Source organism: Centruroides vittatus, unplaced genomic scaffold (genome assembly GCF_030686945.1).
Source record: "Centruroides vittatus isolate TY-2023 unplaced genomic scaffold, ASM3068694v2 contig_2747, whole genome shotgun sequence".
NCBI lineage: Eukaryota > Metazoa > Arthropoda > Arachnida > Scorpiones > Buthidae > Centruroides > Centruroides vittatus.
The window spans coordinates 1,397,694-1,419,464 of NW_027121750.1; the positions used below are offsets into that span (position 1 = coordinate 1,397,694).

Below are 21,771 nucleotides of genomic sequence, written 5' to 3' on the forward strand. Positions count from 1 at the left end.
CCGTAGCAGCTCGTATTGAGAAACGAATAAAATTGTGTTTATAATGTTTAATACATGGTATCTACAGTAGTTAGAGCCTTGTTACTTATTTACTATTATCAAAAGTATAAGAAAGTGTGAATACCGTACAGTATCCCGTGTCTAAATAACGCATGAGTTGCGACGGCGATTTTGCCACGCGAAGTAAACGGCGAGTCGTATTTTCGAAAAAGCGACGTCTAATCGCCGCTATAGATGTAGTCGCGATATGTCGCAAAACTCGCCAGGTGTCGACGAAGAAGACTGGATTCGTTCTGCTTATTCTTATTCAAAAAGAAAGAAAGGAAAATTTCGGTTAACGTGTCCTCGTCTTCGGCCGGTTTTTGTAATTAATAATCGCTGCAATTCCGTGACGATAAGTAACGATTTCCAGATTAATTTCTCTGTAAGAAAAACCCTTATCATTTATCTTTTCTCCCGTAAACGCCGAAGAAGCCATGTTTGAATCCGTTAAACGCACAGAAAAACGTGAAAGCGAGAACCGCGATGCCAGATATCCGCAAGAGCGATATCGCTACGAACTCGCGGTTGGTAATATAATAGGCCCTTCCCCTTTATCGAGTAAAGATTCTTAACGCCAGGCCCTAAGCAGTAGCTTGATTGGCTTATAAAGCAGTGGCGGATGCGCAACTAAATTACGGAATAAACAATTGGGGTGCCACCTGTAAATACAATGCAAAACTATTCCACACGTGTCTCCATTATACCGTACTGTACTGTACTCCACTTTCACGGCCTACGACGGAGCATCGCGATTTATTTCCAGGTCAGACATTACGTTTGCCTAATTTTCCAGTGGCAATGGGACAAAAATCGGAAATCTTTACAATAGCAAAAACACCGAAGAAGAATGAAAAAGAACGGAAATTGCCGGATAAATTTGAAAATCTGAAGAAAAGTAAACGAAGGCCTTTGAAAGAATCGAGGTCCACGTGGTTCTTTCCGCTAGTGTTTTATTTAGACCGATAAAAATTGATTGATTGGTAAACCGGAACGAGTTAAGCGGACAAAATCTCGCTGACATCGCTTGCGTTTTTAATGGCGAGTGCGACAGATTATCGCAACTCCGTTACCGTTTCTCGCAAATCGCTGGCTAGGCGAAATCGTCTCTGGTCGTCGTCTCCTTTCTACAAAACTCGCGCCATGGGGTCCGTACGAAACCCCCGACGGAGTTCGAAGGTCGCGGGCGATTTAGTCCTTTTATTGGGATCCGGGAACGAACCAACCATCCCCTAAAGGCCGAGTAATGCGGTAATGGACGAAAACGGGGCGATCGATTCCGTAGCCGGGCGAGTAAAAGGAAGGGGTCCCGGTTTATTTTCGCCCTCCCCCCACGGTTTGTCTACGTCACCATCGTCCGTTTTTTGGAGAAAACGCCGACGAAGGGCGGAAACGAGTTTTCCCGTTTTCCGTCCGTCCGGTAACGAACTACGGAGGGATTTCCTCTTCCCTTCCCGTTCCGGCGCGCGCCCGGACCCTGCACGCGCGCGTTTCTCTCCCGTTGGCCCTGCTCTCGGCCCGGTTCGGCGATGACGTAACGATAGGAGGCGAGGCCGGGCCCTCTCTCTCCGCCTACGAGTCCACCTTCGACAGGTGACTCACACGGTAAGGGAGAGAGCCTTTCCCGGGGAAAATTCGCTTCCCCCTTATTTACGTGTTGTAAACGTGTCCTCCCTTTTGTTCTTTCAGATTCTCTGGCGCAGGAATTGGAGAGAGCCGAAAGGAACGTTCGAAACGACGCGGAACACAAAGTTCAAGGTAGGTAGAAACGGTATTCCACGCGCTCTTCCGCTCCCCCCTGGTTAACGCGCAGGCGCGACCGACCGGAAGAATCCCGCCGGTTAACCGGGAGGGTGGGACGACGGGCGGGGAAAGAAGGAACAAGCGAAGACCGTTTACTCGAAACCTCAAAAATTAGTGGAGGAAAACCGGGAAATCGGATTAAGAAGCGCAAAAAGCCGGACGACCCAAACGTCAACATTCATCGTCGGGATCGAGATTATTAAAAAATAAAAAGAAAAAAAAAGAAGAAGACAACTCCGACCCGGTAAACGGAAGGGAGCCGCATTTTTGGTAGGCGGCGCCATTAGAGAGAGACGCAACAATTAGAAGAGCGGCGTCGACCGCTTGAAATTCATCGACGAAGACACAATCCATTAACTAGTCCGGTATTTAATATTTCCACGGAGGTGCCATTAGTAAGAGAAGAGTCGCTTATTCACTCGCATATTGAGTTATCAACGACGCGAAGCCGCGTCTCTCTCTCCGCTCCCGTTTAACGTCTTAATTGTATCTGATCGAAGGAGCGCCGCGATCGCTCCTCCGCCCCTCTTTTTCCCCGTCCCTTTTCGCCCCTCCCCTCCCGGACCGGAAGTGGGGGGCGCCCTATCGCCCGGGGACGATAAGCCTGGCCCGATAAAGCGCCCTCCCGTGGGAGGGAGAAGAAAACTCGGACGTTGTGTATGTATGTGTGTGCGTGTGTCTGACCGTGTTTTCTTTCCGTTTCAGATTGTCCCATGTCGGTGTGAAGGGTCCTCGTCATCTGCCGGGATTCGTCGTCGACTCGAGATGACCGCGCACCCACTTCCGGACTTTTGTCGTCGGAACCGAACGCGTCTCCCCGTTCCGGTGTCGCAGACTCGCCCCGAAAAACGCCGCAAACTTTTTTCATACGTAAAAAAAAATAATAATAATAAACAGAGGAAAAGAACAAAAGAAAAAGTGCGGACGGCGCTCGGCGCCTTCTTTTCGACCGCCATCTTGCGACCGGGCGAGACGCGTGGACGGAGGGACGACGATCGACAGTGAGAGACCGGCGAGAAGGAAAACTTCTGAGAGAAGATTTTCGGAATCGGTTCTCGGCGCGGAGCGGGCGGGCCATCGAGAGAAGACGCTAAATTTCTTCCCCCCACCGACGTCCCCGTGGAGGAGGCGCGCGAGATGGCGACGGGGTCGTCGTCGCGTTTCACCCTTCGTGTTTATATTGAAAGAGAACTTCGAAAGATATCTCGTGTCATTTACGTGTTAAATAGTACTCGTTGCGTGTCTTACGTCTTCGATGTGTTCCGGGAGGTTCCGGCGGCCTCCGCCCAACTCTACTTCGTGTTCTTTGATATATTTAAACGACGCGGAAGAAGAAGAGAAGACGTCGGGCGGGGCGCGTTTCCGTCGCGCGCCCTTTCGTCGTGTCCGCCTCCCTTTAGCCGTCTTTATGTACATAATAGTCGATTAAAGGTTCGAATTCCGCCTTTCCCCCCATCGTCGCTTTTGTTCGGCTCGGAGCGACGCCGCCCGCGTCTCGGCGTCCCGTCGCGCGGACGTCGGCGCCTGGGCCCGGGAAGCGGCGCGGTCAGCGTCGACCCGTTCCGACTTCCGGCGCTCGGGTTCGTTCTCCCGTCTTCGGCTTCCGTCCCCCCCTCCGCCCCGGAGGATCGACGGGCGGAAGCCGGACCGGCGCGTTCTTTCCATCCCCTTCGGCGTCGTTTCCGACACTCGGAGCTTCGGTCGACTCGCGCGTCGCGTCGACATGCGCGCGCGCGCGAAGAAACTCGGAGTTACGGGCGACGTCGTCCCGTTCGGCCGCTTCTGTCGTGTCGGTGTACATAGCTAGGCTCTCCCGTGTACCGCCATACTGTATTTTTCTATGTGTTTTCTTTGTGCCTTTTTGGAACAATAAAATAACTTCGCTAATGTCTTCGGGACTTTTCCATTCTTAACGCGTCCTGCCGCCATTCCCGTTTACTGAGAGGAAACACTTTCCAAGCGTCGGAACGGAGGATTACCAGGATCGGAAGGGACGTTACGTCATTCCTTCGCCACCAAACGGATACGTCGTTCTCTCGGTTTGGACTGGATTACTCTCTGCCTCCTCGTGGCCCGAAGACGGACAGAAAATCGAAGAAACTCGATCGTAATTGGTCGAAAATCGGCCAATGGCCGTTTTGGTCTCGTTCCTCCTCTTCGGAAGCTGCCGGAACGCAGAATCTTAAAGACCCCGACCGATTATTCCCGCATATAACGCCCGTCCAAATAGGAGGAAATTCCGGGCTGAAATACGCCCGCGCGCAAAACTTTTCGTCCAGGTAACAACCACCTGGCAAAGTAAGAAGGGGAAAATGTTTCCTGGCGTTCGGCAGATGAAGGGGGCAGATTTACCCGGAATTAGGGGGCAGATCCTTCTCCGGTTCGTTTAATCGGAGGCCGATTATTTTCGGGTTCGAGTCTCGGCCCACGTCCCGTCGGGAGAAAACGACTTCCTCCCCCTAATTACCGGAAACGACGAGATTTTCGCGCTCTTATAAATGGAGGACATTAGATGGGGATCGCGCGGGATTAAGCGCTCGGTTCCGCGTGGCGGCTAATGTCGACGACGGGATTGGCGTCTTTTCCTCTTAACGCTCGGTCGACCTCCCGTCTCATCGGCTCGGACGCGTCCCTTCCGATTCGCGGGGCCTCTCTTCACTCTTAACTGCGCTTTCTTAATCGCCCTTCCTCTTCCGCCGGTGCGCGACCGATGCGTCGCGCGCCCCAAAATCTCTCCTTCCAGGAATCCTAGTGGGACGAAGGAAAGTTTGGAAGGGAAAAGCGCACCCTCCCAGGACGGAAGTCGGGAAGGGGGAGGAAGTGACGACGGCGGTAATCCGATAGGTGGGTCCGGGATTTTCGGAGGGCGGGCAAAAAGCCGGCGTGACGACGGAAGGCGGAAGGGCCATCCGGGACGAAACAAAAGAACTCGGATCGTTTTAATCCCTTCCTAATGGAGTCGGCGGGAAGTAACGGGAGACGATCCCGTCTTAACCCCGGCGCTTTTAATTAAAAGAGCGTCCGACCGAAGCCCTCTTCCATTGTCATCGTCGACCGAAAACAATGGACCGTTAATGACGGCGGCGAAACCGGACGCCGACTCCTCCCCCGCCCGTTCCGAGCCCCCGGACTTTTTCCCCGGAGGAGGAACAGACCCGAAAAGGATCCGACCCACGTCCGGTTCCGGGGAGCAGGTTGCCCGGCGCAAAATCCGTATCACTCCTCCTTAGAGAGGGACGGGTCCGGCCGTTGGCGCTTGCGCACCCAGGCGGAGGAGGGCAGAGAGGAGCGGCGAGAGAAACTTTCATTTGGCGAAATTCGACCGCCCTCGTCCCGGACGCGAAGGAAGCGGAACCCGCCGACCTTCCCGGTTTGGAAGGTAGCCCGGAAGTAGATCCGAATCGGTCACTTCCGGAAAGAGGCCAGGACCGAAAAACCGCCGGCACCGGATTCTTTTCGGAAGCGCCTCTCGATTGGTCGGTCCCACCTGGCGGAGAAAGAAAGCGATTAATTCAGAGGGGGATTACGGCCTTTCCTCCCCCTCCGGGTCGAAGGTCGGTGGCTTCGGGCTCTTCCTAACCTTTTGAGAAATTTCCGGTCGAACCGGTCGGTCGGAGCGCGTCGTCGGTTCCGCATCCGTCGACGCGCGCCTCCGACGCGTTGAGGGGAAATTTTCGCCGGACGATCGAAGGAACCAAAACATCGATCGAGGAGGAAGAAAGCGAACCGCCGGACGGATTTTTCTATCCATCACCCGGCGGAATTGGAGCCGTGACGCGTCTCGACCCCAATCCGCTTCTGTCACGAGCAGCTGCGACCCGGTCACGCGACGGCGCGGGCTAGCGTCGTCGCCCGCGGCTGATGGATTTTTACGACGTCGGAGACGGACGGTTGCCCGTTTTCGCATTAACCCGGGCCACGCGATGTCGGACGGGAATCGTGCGAGAAGACCACCCGGCCGCGTTCCGTCCGTAATTTCTCTTCCGTAATTGATGAAGGCGCTCTCTCTTTCCCCCATGCAAATTTCTCGGACGCAATTTCCCTTCTCCTCTCGACCCGACGTAATTACGCGCGGCTGGCGACGCGTCTGTTCGCTTCTCTCGACGTCGCGCTTCCGGCGATTAAGCAGCGGAACCGGGTTCCCGGACGGAGGCGACGTCACCCGATCGAACGGGCGAAAGGGGAAGGGACGATGGCCGAAACCTCCAGGCGGGTGTCGGCATTTTATTCCCGGACGGCGGAGAAAAGCCAGAACCGGAAGGAAGGGAGAGGGGGGAATTCCACACCCTTTCGCGCTCGGAAAGGGAGCGAAGTAATCGACTGATTCGGATTTATTAACGACCGATTTACTCGCCGATTCTTTTCTTTCTCCACCGTCGTCAGTCGCGCGCGCGCCGCGACGACGACGACCGGAAAAGAAGAAAGGCGCCGGTGGAGAAAGCCCCTTTGAAAAATGAAGGGTAATAAATCTACTTAAGAACGTCATAAATCCGGGGGTGCGCAACGCGCCGTTGATTTACGGTCCTCGCCGGTCCACTACTTTCGGCGCTAATTATTCCTCGTTAGCGGCCTCCCGGTATTAATTCCGCGATCGATGCCGATCGGTGGCGTGACCGACTCGAGCGCCGCGGTGCGGCGCTGCGCGCGCGTCCTTCTCCCATAGACGTCGTCGGGCCTGGCCGGGCCGAACGCGGAGGAAAAAATCCCCACCGACGGTTCGTTTCGGGCGGAGGATCCCCGCCCGGAGCCGGAGGCGGGAGGAATTCCGCCGCGCGTCGGGCGCCCGGGGGCGGCGCAGGGGCGTTCCCGAGAGAGCGGTCGACAGGTGCCCATTAAGGTCGGAACCGGGACCCGTAATTACCGATTCTGGGCCGTCGGGCACCGAACGCCGGCTTTAAATATTAATCCCGGACCCGGATAATAACAGTTCCGTTTAAAAGCCGGTTCGTCCCACTTCCCGCCGATCCGCCAGTCGGTCGTCGCGCCGCAGATACCGCTTTACCTTCCCCCTCCGACGTTGGAACGGGCCACCGTTGCCTCCCCACGGAAACTTTCGTCTCGAATTGGTGACGTCACGGCTTCCGGCTTCAATCTCTTTTTCTTTCTTCTTTGCCATTTACTCGCGGACGCTCCCGCCCATCGACGTTAAATTAAAAAGACCAATTTTCCCCTCGTCGGTATCAAGTTTGGCTACGCATCCCACCTTCGTAGTTGGACTTCGTGCCGGAAGGGCGACACCACGTGGCGATTTCTAGAGTTTCTCGCGTATAAATCCCGGCGACGAAACGTATAAAAAATGGCGCTAGATTAAACGGTAGGCAATATCGGCATTTTAAGAAACTCCCCGTTGGATACAAGTAACGGGTTTCTCGTTTTTCCCACGCGATACGCTCCCTTTCTGGAAACGGAACGGAATCGGAGGCTGGCGCCCTGGCGTAGAGATTACGAAAAACCGTTGAGGATCGACAGCGCTCTCAATCGGCTTTTTTCGAAGCTTCCGTATTTTGAACTTATTAACTGGAGCGTCGTACCTGTGGTGGATTCGCCTCTTTGCGGGTGTGGATTAAAAAGCTTTTTAATGCCCGTACCCGACTATGGAAGAGAATGCGAAACTTCCGGAAAGGTCCGCGGAAAATGCCGACTTTTGCTCATTTCGTGAACGTCAGAAAAGCGGCCGAAAAGTCGATAGCCGAGATGAAATGCCATTCGGGTCTGAAAAGTTTTGTCCACGGAAGGAATAAAGGTTATCGGACACGCGAAAAACGGGCACCGGAAGTTGGCCATAAATGGAGTTTGTCCACTTAACCGAATTTTCGTAGTTTCCTCCATGCTGGTATTTTTTAAATTGATGTTTTCGGCCCTTTCGGGTGACAAGAGAGGAATTGGCGGAAGATGGTCCGTGGCACCATGAAAAAATTGAAAACGATTAGTGGCTACCTCTTTCGTTAAATGTGAAACCGGAAGAAATACGAATTTCGATACGCAAACAACAGCGTGACATTTTGATCCCGGTTTCCGCCATTGCCGATAGGTGCCGAATTGTTTCGGTGGAGTCGAAACACGTCCCGATCATAAACCTCTTTTGAAACGGAATCGGAAGTTCGAGCACACGAAACCCGTTATACGCACCGAACTTCGGAGACGACCTGTGTTGGGATTAATCCGTCCAGCGACGTCAATTCCTCTCCCTCCGATCTTCTTACATAAAATTATATCAGAATTCTAGTAAACTTGCGCGCGCGTCGTAATTAAAGCACCAAGACACAGAAGTCGACAGCTCGTCTCGTTTCCCAAACAAAAGGCCTTACTTATAAGAAGCCTTTCGATTCTAACCTGGCGTCCGGCACAAAAATTATGCCCGCTTTTTTTTTTGTATTCTCGAAAATAATTGCGGAGTCGAAAAAACGCACGCTCCCTTCTGCAGTCCCAAAAACAAAAGGGAAATCCCCGCCGTACGGGGCGTAGGAGATTCGTCTCCTTGTATTCCGGTAGCTATGCAACGGCGCACGTCGAGCGCCCTTAAGACAATTTGGTGCGGTGTAGTCGTTCCGCACGTATTTTCGCCCTTAGTTACTAGCGCCAGAGTTCCCGGTGGCAGGCGTTAAGTTAAACTAAAAAAGGAGCGGAGGCCGAGAAACCGGCGCCCCCCGAACCGATAGAAGTTTCCGTCGGAGACGGGGCGAATCGGAGCACGTCCCTAGGACGGCTTCCGTTTACCGCCGGTAACATCTGCCACCATCGATCGCCCCCGTTAACGAGGGTTCCTTCTCCGTCAACAGTTTTCGCTCCGGAAAACTTTCTTTTCCTCGCACCCGCTAATTTACGCGCAGGCTCCTTCGGTTAATTAATCAAAATCTAACGCCTCCGATCAGTCTTCCGACTCGGACCCCCGGCCTCCGCCCAAGCCCTTCCTCCTCTTCCAACCTTCCGGAAGCGCTCCAGCCGGCGCGCTGCGCCGCGCCGAGCAAGGCGGGGGGAACGTCGGCGTTCGGGGGACGGGAGGGAGCGGAAGCCCTTCGCGCCGGACGGGAAGAGAGATTAACAAATTTTGCCGGCTCCGTCATCGATTCCGGAGCGTCGGTATTAAACGTGAAGCGGGCGCCGGGACCGATATGAATCACCGTCCACGGCGGCGCGCGCGCCGGAGGTAGAGGCGTGACGTTGACGGATGGGAGCGGGTCCCCGGCCGATTCGGGCACCCGACGGAATCGGCCCGATTCTCTCGACGACGTCTCAATTTGAGGCGTCGCCCCTCTTCCTCCCCCCTCCCCGACTCGATCAATATTAATCGATGTCCTCCTTTTTTCGACCGGGGAAAACTTCTCTCATTTGCATTTTAATTGGTCGACCGCCTTCGAGTCAACCGATCTCCTCCGTCCGCGTAATTAGAGACACGGCCAATCAAAGACTCGCCGGCTCGACTTTTTCACGCCTCTTCCCCGCTCCCCCCGGAATTTGGCCGCTCCGTCCCGGAGAGAGGTCCTCCGGCCGGGCCCCCTTTCGGAAGCCTCCTAAAAAAAATATGGCGGAACAAATAAAATGGCGCGTGGAGGGGGAGGTGGCCGGCCTGCGACCTCTGCCGTTCGGAATTTCGGCGCGGTAACGACCCGCGGTCTTTTTCGCCTCGTAAACGCCGAGGTGTTTTACGACCCGGGCGTCTCGGCCATCGTCCGAGGCGCGAGGCGCCCCCTATATAAATAAAGAGGCGGGGAAAGAAGAGGAGAGGGAGGGGGAAGGGAGTCCGAACATAAAACAGACCCCGCCCGTTCTATTATCGTTTCTTTCCGGGTCGGATCGGTAGCGGAGAAGCCCGTAAGAAGAAAAGTGGTTCTTTTATTTCCCTCTTATCGGCCGCTAGTCCGGCATCGGCCGGGTTTTTAATACACTCGTCGTCTTTCACGGGCGGGTGATGGGCTTTGGTTGTTAGAGACGAGATTACACGCTCTCTATATCATCGCCGCGTCATCTTCCATTCCGGGTCCGTCCTCGGGGACGCTATCGCCGTACACTTTATTAAAGTTTCAACAGGACAACGCTTTTTTGATTTACTTTAACGAGTCGCTTCGCGGCCTTCTTTATCTCCGTCTTCCCGACGCCTCCCCCCCGGCCCACGCCCCCTTCTCCCCGCAACGTAGATAAGACATTTTTCCACCCGTGGCATTTATGACGCGTAACGCCGCCCGCCGTAGGTGAGAGCGTCTCGGACTATTCGGGACGCCGCCGCGCGCGATAAACTTCTCCCCGCGACTATAAAAGACCGGCCGTAATTTCGTCTCTTTCGCCGACTTAAACAAATACATATTTTTCTGCGGTAATCCCGTCCCCCGCCTCTCCCTTCCCCCTCCGCTTTCGCTCCGTTCGGGACCGGAGATTCCGACCCCTAATCCGTTATCCCCGCCTCCGCGCCCGCGCGTGTTGCGCTCCGCTCCGCTCGCGCCTAGGGATCCTGGAGAAAATCGGGCGCGGGGCCTCGGGGCCCCCGGCGATTTTTTGGCGTTTTTCCCGGCGGGATATTAGCCGAGGCGGGAAAGGCGGCTATTAAAACAATGGTCGAATAACGACGTTTAATGAGAAGCGGAAAGATTAAAAATAAAGTTATCTGTTTCCCGGCCGTCGTCGGTAATTTGCGCCTACCTCCGTACTTATCGTTAATGTTACGCCGGTAATTGTAATGGCTTTCGAACAGATGGTGCTAATTTTAATTGTGTTTAATGTATTGTTTCGGTGTCGAGAGACTTTTGTTATTTCTTTTTCCCCTCCCCCCTCTCTCCCTTCTCGCGTCCTTCCTAATATCTTTCCCGACTTTTTCGCCCGTTTTTGCCGCCCTTTTAATCTCTTCCGCCGTCCGGAATCCGCGGGGCCCCCCGCGTCCGTCCGGCGGGGCGCGGGGGAGTAAGGAAGGAGAGCGCGGAAAGGGAAAAAGAGGGGGAGATTTATCGCGGGCGAGTAGCGGCGACGGACGAATATCGAATCCATTAGCGGATGGCCGCGGCTACTGATTAATTTCTGGCGTATGCGCGCCGCATTTGTCTCTGTCACCGCTTTAGGAAACGCTCTCTATGCTCGAGCACGAACGCCTATTTATAGACGTCCGATCTTAAATGCCCAAGTCTTAATTCCAATCTTTTTCTTTTATTAACCGCATTCCCGCTCGGTCCCCGCCGAACAAACACAAGCGCCGTCCCCCTTTCCCCTTGCCTAATTTTTATTAATCTCGAGCCTACCAGAGTAAACTCGTCCGCCAGGACGCGCGAAAAAAAAGGAAAAAAATGTAACGACGACGACCTCTGCCGGCGTTTTTAAAAATAAATGTAAAATCTCGGCCTTCGAAACGGGTCTGAAGAATAAAATGGCGGCCGAAATTTTAATCCGACGAAAACGAAGACAAATGGCGCGAGACAATTTTTGATAAGGTTATCGAGCGCCGGATGATAAGTTAACCGGGAGGACTTTTAAACTAATTAAATATATTCTCGGACGGGATAATCGATATAAATGATAATACCTTCCTTCTTAATTGTTAGGTGGCGGGCCGACGACGTTGCCTCCTCCTCCTCCGAAGTAACGCCGGGTCCTCCATTTTGCCCGAATTAATTCCCGCCTTTCCGCCGATAATTACCCCGTCGGCCGAAAGGGGGCAAACTGTACCAAAAAGGGTATTAGTGAAGTTTTCTTTTTATTTTTCGACAATTATAAATACACAAGACACGAACAGCGCTCGCTGCTAAAACTCCGGACGTACCGTTTTCCCCATATTTAATTGAATACCCACACCTCTTCCACCCAGAGATTATTATAATACGGTTTAACCGGTGCGCCCACCCGCCTCTTCCTCCCCGTCCTAAAAAAGAAGATTCCACATCTCTTCTAAGCGAGAAAAACTGTTACTTACTGTATACATATACATATATAATATATATATATAAATTATTATTATTTTTAACGACCGACTCGTCTCCTCCATCTTGTATATTCCGTAAAACATATTTACAACCGATGATTCTTGTTTGTTTTTTCCTCAGCTCGGACGTTAGTGCTTCTAAGGAAATTTAGTGTAGAGAAGGAACCATGGGCGACAACTGAGATATAAAAGAGATCATGTTCCGTAAAAACTGGCGTATTATGTCCGGTAGGCTCGGGTTGTCGGCGTAATTCTCCACCATGACTTTCAGCTCGTGGAAGATTTCCCTGCGAGGAATAAAAGTAATGGCGATTAAACACCGCGGACGATTTTACGGGGTGTTCTCTGCCCGCCCGCCATTGCGGAATGGAGGGCGGGCGAAGCGCAGATTTACAAATAATGGAATTCTTTCGGCAATTAATTCCTTTGTAAACGAATCGCGCCTGGCTTATTTACCGCTGGAAAACTATGGGAAAAATCGATATAATTGTTAAGGTCCTAGTTAATTTGGGCGGTGTTCGATAAACGTAGGATTTTCTGATTCCAAAACCCCTCCGTTAATACCGTTTCCTTGTGGACATTGAAAAGCATCGAAGAGAATTCCAATTGTTGGCATTTTTCGGATTCTAACGGGCGACTAATTAGACGAAAACCTCCCTCCCTCCCTTTCTTCTATTCGATTTACCGCGCGTAAACTGATCTTTTTATAAGTCCAATGGCTTCGTCCGATCCGAGAAAGAATATTTTCCAGTAATTTTCCATCAAAGTGACAAATTACTTCCGTTTTTAAGGCAATTTTTCGTACGAACTTTCTGCAATTTTACATCGATTCGTCCCTTTGTTTTGCCATTTTGTTATCCCCGCCAACTGTTAAAAAAATCTACGTTAAGAATTATCGAAACGGAAATACTTCGGAATCCAAACAAAAACAGAATTTCCCTCCCTACAGGGTAAGACGAGGGTAGGAGCTTTAAATCGTAGCTTATACGGGTAAGAAAGGCGAGTTTCTGCTCACGGAACTCGCCCGTTTAAAGAGGATAGAAATTTTTTTTGATATTTATTAGCGAGGTTGAGGCCGAAGTTTTAAACGCGAAAACTTGTACGACGGACGTTCAGCGCCGCTTTCCTGTAAGCCTAGAACTTGTCAAATGGCGTTTGAGATGTCGAGCACGATTCCACTGACTATCCAAACGCCATTGTCAAACTTCTAGGCTTACAAGAAAGCGGCGCTGAACGTCCGACGTACACGTTTTCGCGTTTAAAACTTCTGCCTCAACCTCGCTATTGGATGAGATAAATACGGCAAAGCAACACGTGGGCAATCTGACAAGCGGGATTGATTCTGGGAGGACTTTCGATGGAAAACCGGAGTCCCTATTCAGGTGGACACGGGAAGAAAGACCGGGAAAACTCCACGTGAATCGGTGGTTTTAAATGCTAGGCCTTTCCGGTGGGCCTACACACGCGCATTTTTGGATTTTTCCTACGCATTTCGGCAGTGCACGGTTTAATCTTTTCGTTAACACCTTCGGAGAGATATTTTGTATGCACTCATAGCCTAAATTGAGCTAAATAAGAATGGATTTTTGTGGATTTCTGCCTTTAAAACTTAATTCCAAATACAAGTGCAGTTACAGAAAAAGGTTAATGTAATGGGTGCCAAGATAGCGGGGTTCGTCTCTGATTCCAGCAAGAAAACAGTGGGAACTCACGTTCTAACCTAACCTATTCTAATAAATTACCATAATTATTAGCAACCAAATTATTAAATAGGTTGGGTTAGGTTAGAACGTGCGTCCCCACTGTTTCCTTGCCGGAATCAGAGACGAGCCGCCATCTTGGCACCAAGGGTTACATTAACCAAGAAAAATAAAAAGAATCCACGAGTGTATTTATTTACCTGAGTTTGATGTAATTAGACGTGTTTGTTTCATTTAAATCTTTACTAAAAGAAAGAAAAATCTAAAAATATTCTAGTATGACAGGAAAAAAATTCTACAAAAAAGAAAGAAGAAAAAAAAAACTAGATTTAATTGCTTTATTTTTTTCACAACATTCACCATATCCAGTTTCTGTTGACTCAAAATTGACTATCTGCATTGAAACTAGAGATTTTACTTTCCTTTACAGAAATCTAATTTCATTCCTAGCTTGATATAAATTAATAGTGAAAGAAAACTTCTATGGAACTAAATATTTGACATTAACAGATTTATGTACAATAAAAAGAGTGTATAAATTACAATAAAAGTAATTAGGCAATAAAATTTCTGAAGGTATTCCATGTTATATCTGTTTGTTAAAAAATGAATAGGATATCCTGGAAAGAAAAATTTCCTTTTGTACTCTTCCGATATATTTATACATAAAGTAACTGCTAATTTGTAGCTACGCCCACTCTAGAGCTAATGAAAAGTGAGTAAAATCAATGAAAACACTTAAAATTCTTACAATTTATAGTTGGTGCTTTTAAGAGCATTTACTTTTTCACAAAAACAGCATTGTTTACAAAAAAATGAGCAGGCCGTTTTCTCTTACTTAATCATTTTGAGAATAAGGTCTATTAAAAGCATTCCTAATGTTACCTAATGTATTGTTATATAACAATGACGCTTATGTTAATAACAAATGGGACGCATCAATCCGCCAGGGCTACGAAAAACGTAAACGCTAACGTCAAAGTAACTTATGCCGAATTTGTGGCGGCAGATTGTTTGCCGTTTAGTTATATAATTACGAAGGCTACAAAGGCTAAACAATCGCTAAGCAATTTGGCAGGAGGCAGGCTGCCGCCTCTTATTAAATGTAATAATTATACATTAATTAATTTCAGAATTATTAAAAGCCTGATAATAGTTTGACTAGTCATTTCTTATAAATTTCATCACTACTTACAAAGTTTACAATATCATAAATGTTTTTATCTTTGGTAGAAAACAACTAGCCAATTTTTATTCATAAACTAAAGAATTTCAATGGATAAATCATAATGAAATAAAGTTCTTGAGATGTTAAAAGATGGCGTTCCACTGTTTAAGGCAAAAATGCTTTCAATCAAATTCTTTCTACAGGAAAATCTGCAGAAAAACTTTATAGCAGCTTGTTTTAGATAATTACATTCTTATTTTTAATGAAGGCTTTAGTTTCTTTTAAAAACTTTGACCTTAAAATAGCAGAATAAGATTGTTTAAATTACAAAACATTTAAATATCCGTATACTAATTAAAGGAGGGTTTCGGTATGTCCGACTCCGATCGAGTAAATGGCCAGAGGTTAAAAATATGGTTTGGGTATTAAAGCTTCGATACCGTAGATGATACTGCCAAAGAGAGATCGGAGAAAGATGTTACGGTTCCGGCATGGCAAAGCGACAAAGGTACGATGTTACGTCTATGTCGGGGTCTCAAAAAACAGAAATTTTTTAATATTCTCAAAAATACCAAGGTCGATAAATGTACGTTTTAGTTACTAAGACCATTGTTTTTATTGATCTCTCCTGACCCGACTTCGACGATCCCCACCCCTCGAAAGTCCGAGCAATGTCAGACATAATTCTAATAAAATAAGCATTTTATATTATCCACTACTGGGTGGAAGAAAAGTAACTAGACATTGAGAATTTGCCATAATTTTCGCAATAATAATGCAATGATAATAAAATTTGTGGCTGCATGTACAGCAATCAATGAAATTTCAAAATTCCTATATCAGTGGTGTGGGCAGTGACTGATAGAGGCCACATGCATAGTGGCAAAAAAGATGGCACACCATTTGTCTGTTCGGGAGTGAGCACAGATTGCTACACGAGAGGCGTGGAAATGCGTTGTGGTTGTTGTACAAAGATAGTGCATACATTGAAGAGACCACAATCTGTCCAGAAACATTTGAGAATTGTCATTCTAAGCTAATACGACCACGGGTTCGATGCAGGTGTAGAGAGAGGTGGCCATCCACCGTGTCAAAATCTGAGGAAAACCTGTCGTTAGTAGATGGCCTCGGTGCCTACATTAAATTTTAAGTATGCATTCATATTTCTATTTAATAAGGTAGAGGTCAAATAATTTTCATCACCTTTACATTAGGGATATAGAAATGATAGTGATTTCTCAATGACTAGTTACTTTCCACCCACCTGTACGTGAATATATAAATTTGTAGTATGTAGAAATATATATTCTCGTAAAGTACATCTATTTAGTTTACGAAAATTTGAATTGTCAAATGTAAACATTTTGTCATATTGCATTTTCACTGTATGGAAACACTAAAGGAAAGCTCTGTACGTGAACAGTATTCTGTTTTTGTATTCTTAATATTTTATGAATTTTATTGATTTAATAAAGCATTTAAAACTCATAGAATAGGGGTTGGAGTCTGTACTTACAGAAGTATAGTTTAACTGTACATACAACAGATCCCTCATACAACAGACAAGCGTTATCAAACTTTTTAAACCATAGGTAAGTAATCATTTGTAAAACTGACGAACAAAATATAGCAATGTGTTGGTACTCAAACTGTTTGATATGCAGACGAAAATTCTGGAGAAAAATCACTCGATACGCAACCGAACAAACACAACCCACTAGAACAAATTTTCGATTAATAATGTATTTTTATTTCCTCATCCATAAAATATTTTATGATAAAAGTAAAAAAAATGAAGACGTTGCCGATATTTCTGATCGAGATGAACAAAAAACCTCAGATGACGACAATACTTGTAAAAAGAAAATGCCCTCGTTTAACTAAAATTAATGTTAATGCATAATAAAGTACTTTTAATTGTGATTGTTAGTTAATTATTGATTGCTTTAATAAACATATCTCTCTTAGTGACAAAAAAGAACAGTATACTTTGGTAACTTTTGGAACCTAATCCTATGATTTGCATTAGTGTTTTGTTTCATATAACACAAATTTGCATAAATTCAGAACGTAACTACCACGTTATACGAGAGATACCTGTATTATAATGATAATAAAAAATCATGTGACATACATCAGGTGGGCATTGGGCGCACACACATTGTTCGTCATCCCTACTACAGAGTAAAATTTTATTCGGAAACAATGTTCTATGCTTAATACATACTCAAACTGTCATATTATTGTCGTTATAAATAAATACATATTTATCTTGAAGTTGCATAAATCTTGGCTACATCAATTCAACAAAATAAATAAATTAAACTAAAAACTACTTCTTTAAGTAGGCAAACTATATGTCGGATATGTGGTTATACCGTTCGTCGGATATCTTTTGTGTTATATTATTGCAAGAAAAAGGTTTCCAAACAGTCAGATTGTAATAAAAGAAATAAGTTTTGTTTTACCTTAATTCTTATTTCTACATTCTATTCTTTCAAAAACTCACATTTAACAGAAAAAAACTTAATTATAATTAAACTTACCGTGTATAAACTCCTGTACGTGACGCATATCTTAGTGACAAAAACTGATAATACATAAAAGGTTCCCAAAGACTACCATAGCCACTGTAAAAATTCATAAATTATTAATAAACTGAAACATAAAATTTAATTTTAATAATCAATACAACTAATCAAATACCAAATGAACAACTGGATACATTTATTGGGCTATTAATACTACATAACTACTATGCAATTTGGCAGAGGGAGCCTACAGACTGTCATCTCTCATTAAATATAATAATTACAAATAAATTAATTGGCAATGAGGTCTAGATAGCATAACTTGCAACTTCGTGGTAAGCAGCAGTCGAGAGTTCGAGCCTTACTCCGAACCAGGACCGGATCGAGAGTTTTTGGCGCCAGAGGCAAATCTCAATCGCGGCTTGTCTGCAAATGCCTCCCTTTTATGCATAAAATAAACTGCACACCCATGTTTGACAACTCTAAATGTATACATAATATGTCTGATTATAATAATTGATAAATGTTTTCCTTTAAGTGATGCTGGCTGCAACACTCTCAAAATATTTTCACCCTAGGTCAGTGGCATAGCGAACATAACTGGCGCTCCTCTCCCCTCTCCAGAAACACACATAGTTTGTCTTGGAGACCATTTGAGTGCCCCTCTGTGAGTGGTGCTCGGTGCATGATACACCCCCTTGCACCCTGCTCGCTACACCACTGCCCTAGATGACTGGCTGTAGGTCAAACTGGCCCTGCTGTGAGCTAATCTTTTCTTCCAGAATATTATAATATTAATTAATTTATTTATAATTATTTTATTTAACAAGAGGTGGCAACCTGCCTCCTACCAAACTACTTAGTAATTATTTAGCCTTAGTAAGCTGATAAAGGAATCCAATCTGGCTGTTTGGCATTTGAAATTTTATATATTCTATTATAAAAAAATAAAACATGAATGATTTATAAATAAAATCTGATAATAGTTAAGAGTTTTCAAAGTATTTTAAAATATGGACATCAGCTTCTGGATATTTATAACCTGCATGTAATGCTCAATCGCTTTTTTATAAATTTATACAGATTGAATGATACTTATTCCATTTCTTTATATTACCACAAGAAAAGATAAACAGTATAAAACTTTTACATATAAAAACATCTCTTACTACTCAGTTATAGAAGTAGAAATTGCAAAAAATAAGTTTAATTATTTACAAAACTGTTTTAAAATTTATCGAAAACACGATATCTATGTAACCGGGATAACGCGCGATTTCATTCTTCGGCAATGTAAATTTGACACGGTCGCTAGTTTGACAAGTTACGAAACGTTGGAATCTAACACACAATTACGTTAAAGTGATTGCATCGATTAAACAAATCTCAAAAAAAAACCATTAACGACCTTTGTATTATAGAAAAAATAAAATTAATTTTAAATGTTAAACCACTATTCTATTATTTAAAGTTCTAATTTAGTAGAGAAAGGTCTTTGACCATGTCCTTTAATTACTGTATTAATTAAGGTTAGCTTGGTAAATAAATAAATTTGAAAATTTAAAGACTTAAATAAAAAGAATATAATTCAAGAGAAGGCAATATATTGCGAGAAAGATTTTATTTACTTATATTTCAAGATAAAGGCCAATCAGTGACTGATTTTTTAACAAAAATCTAAGAAGAAAATCTACATTTATCGGCGCGTTTCTCCGGTAGATATAAAGGCCCGAAAATCCCCGAATGGAAAGGATGAAGGAACACGACGATGCCTGTAAGATCTGCCAGTTCCAATTTTAACTGGATATTTTTCTGTGTTTTTTAAAGGAATGCTTTTAATCTTGACGGCCAAGCAGCCTAAAAAGGAAGGCCCGGTCGTCAAAGGTTTATATTCCGGAACACATGAAGTTAATAAATGGTGGTTACCAAAGAATTTTTTTAGACAGACTGTCTTCAGTTGATTTACAAAAAATTACCATCCGACGAAATTATACAATTAAAAAAACTGAAGAGTCGAATTAGTCAGATTACAGTTAACCAAACTGATGCTTTTATAATTGAAATTTATATATTGCAACGCGTTAACCGGCACTGTATGCGGGACATTAAAAATTTCCCGAAAAGCGCTTATTGTCTGTAAACAGAATGCTATATTTATAATTAACTGATGAAAGCGTAAACTTGTCGAGACTTGATTTATCGAGTATTCGCGGCCAGCCACGTCAGACTTTTTTCTTTTTTTATTTCCAAATTTAAAAACAGATGTTGAAGGCATTCACTGGAAGTCGATAAATTGAATGAAATGTTTTATAGTATAGTAGCTAAAATCAAAGAACATTGATTTCTACCGGAGGGACTTAGAAGGGTACAGATAAATGTAACCTATGTTAAATAAATAAAGGTCAAGGAATCAAAATGCAGTTTATTCAGATTAAATGTTCCTTTCGAGACATAACACATCTCATTGTCAGACTAAACACTTAAAGATAACAAATTCAAACATATAACACAAAAACAAATCTATTAGTTAAACCAAACGAAGTACCAAATTATCAGGCTATTATACAGCTAAGTTAGAATTAACACAAGATGTTGGCACAACCTCTCGGCAAATTAATCAGTTTCTAATCATTAACTTAGTCATATTCTAGCCCAATAACTTGACACTTTGTTTGGTTATACGCAAAAACAAATTTGAATTGTAAACGGAACAAAATTCTTTAAAATTTAACTCCTAACCTTCATGGTTTTATTAAAATCTGTAAGGATTCTCGGAACATTAGACTCGTCGTGCAAAAATGCAACACTCCCACTGACAGTTTATATAAAAGACAAGACCTTTTACAACTCAATAAAAAAGTGGGTTTTTCTGTATTAACAGTAAAGTCAAATTTATTGGAGCTCTGCGTGGATCCAGAAGATTCGATCTAAATGTATGATTAAGAGAAGCTATACTTTTCTGAAACCTGTACTTGTAATAAACTACAGCACTATTACTCAGTCCTTTAAAAATGCAGTAAAATTTTTAATTCTCTAACATTTTTAGTCGTCTTAATCGACCTTCTTTAGGAAGAAACAAGTTACAATTTAAAAAGAATGAAAGCCGGAAGGTATTCTGGAACAAGTTGATCTGAATATCTCGAGACAACTTGTTTCTTCCCGAAGAAGGTTGATTAAGACAATTGAAAATGTTAGAGAATTAAAACTTTTACTGCATTTTAAAGGTCTGAGTAGTAGTGCTGTGATTTAAGAGAAGCTATACCCATCCATAAAGACTAAGGCGACAACAATTTTCTTTTTAGAGACCAATCTGAACTTGCACATGCAATCATCAACCCAAGTGTAATTTAAGTTTGATGGCAATTTCTACAACAAAGAGTCCTAATTACATTGTCCTTAGCTCATACGGTAGCAGAGCTGGTTATTTATGTTGGAGCTGGAGCAGAGTATTTGCCTGGAGCAAAACCAGAGCCAATGCCATGATCAGAACTCCTGCTCCAAAACACTGCTTGCTTGAACTTTCTCTTCACTTCTAATGTTCTAATTAATATTTCATTAAAATATAAGACAGTCTGTAACAATAATTCTCATTGAAAATAGCAAATTTTCAATGAGATTCAGTGTTGTCATAACAAGGAATATATGAAAATGAAGAAAAATAAAATACTGACTAATAAAATAGGATATGTGTTAAATCGGGTTCATTTGTAATGCAAAGCATACATTTAACAATTCACATAATATGGCATATGGTGCTACACCAAAGATTTTTCCTAATTAGTATTTATGAGGAAGATCTGTTTGCAAGTATTCATTGGCATTTTACAAGAACGAAACTACAGAGAAATGCATTATATTCAGTTTCGACACTACAGTGGGTGATCGGTTAACGAACAAATCGGATAACGAACACTTTCGTGAAAGATTTTTATGTTCGGACAACGAACATGTTTGGATAACGAACACCTCACAGAACAAACACAAGAAGCAGCGACGAAAAGTAATGAATACCGATTGGTCTTCCCTCGTCTTCGGGCAAAAATTCAAAACTTTTCGGAGCGTGGGAGACACCGACATCGACGCTCAACCCAATATATACTGATCAGAGAGTATTCCTCCAAACTTTGAAACTCTCTTATGTAATTCCAGCCTTTTATTTTTCTGACAAAAACAATTCTTTTATAGTATTTGTGAGACTGTCGGGCAGGTACTCATTAAGTTTTTTGTCGGTTTTTATTTTCAAACGGTGAGAGTATAATAGCAAAAGTAGAGAGTGGGCAGATGATGTCTGATGTTGCTTGGCAGTATGGCTTATACAGGTCTACAGTAGACTGCAGTTTAATCTGTAAGGAACTGAGTCCAAACCTTATTTTTTATTTTATTATTATTTCCGTTTTATTATCTTTTGTTTGGGGTTTATGTTTATTTAGGACGAAGGTTCCCCACCACTCTCTTGTTAGTAATGAAAAATGAAGAAAAAACAACTCATGGAGAAATAAGCGCCATAGGAAACATCTTGCGCACTTGCGCTGCCCGGCGGAAGTAACAGTCCGCAGAAAAAAAATGGGGGGGGAGTCCCCACAATCACTAGTAGAGAAATACTTGATAAACCGTCTTAAACATCCCAGA

At 44.9% G+C, this 21,771-nt stretch overlaps 2 protein-coding genes across 4 annotated transcripts in view; one reads left to right on the forward strand and one right to left on the reverse strand.

Annotated features, from left to right (window-relative positions):
• LOC136971994 (dachshund homolog 1-like) overlaps positions 1–3,733 on the forward strand; it is a 44,678-nt gene extending 40,945 nt beyond the window's left edge. For both annotated transcript variants that reach the window (XM_067266529.1, XM_067266530.1), the window contains exons 9-10: positions 1,729–1,797; positions 2,548–3,733. In XM_067266529.1, coding sequence (XP_067122630.1) covers positions 1,729–1,797; positions 2,548–2,567 — 89 coding nt within the window. In that variant the 3' untranslated portion in view covers positions 2,568–3,733. The remainder of the gene's footprint in view (positions 1–1,728; positions 1,798–2,547) is intronic.
• Positions 3,734–11,499: 7,766 nt separating this feature from the next.
• Positions 11,500–21,771, reverse strand: part of LOC136971997 (transmembrane protein 33-like) — a 31,210-nt gene continuing 20,938 nt past the window's right edge. For both annotated transcript variants that reach the window (XM_067266534.1, XM_067266535.1), the window contains exons 7-8: positions 17,158–17,241; positions 11,500–12,030 (exon numbers count right to left, since the gene is read on the reverse strand). In XM_067266534.1, coding sequence (XP_067122635.1) covers positions 11,892–12,030; positions 17,158–17,241 — 223 coding nt within the window. In that variant the 3' untranslated portion in view covers positions 11,500–11,891. The remainder of the gene's footprint in view (positions 12,031–17,157; positions 17,242–21,771) is intronic.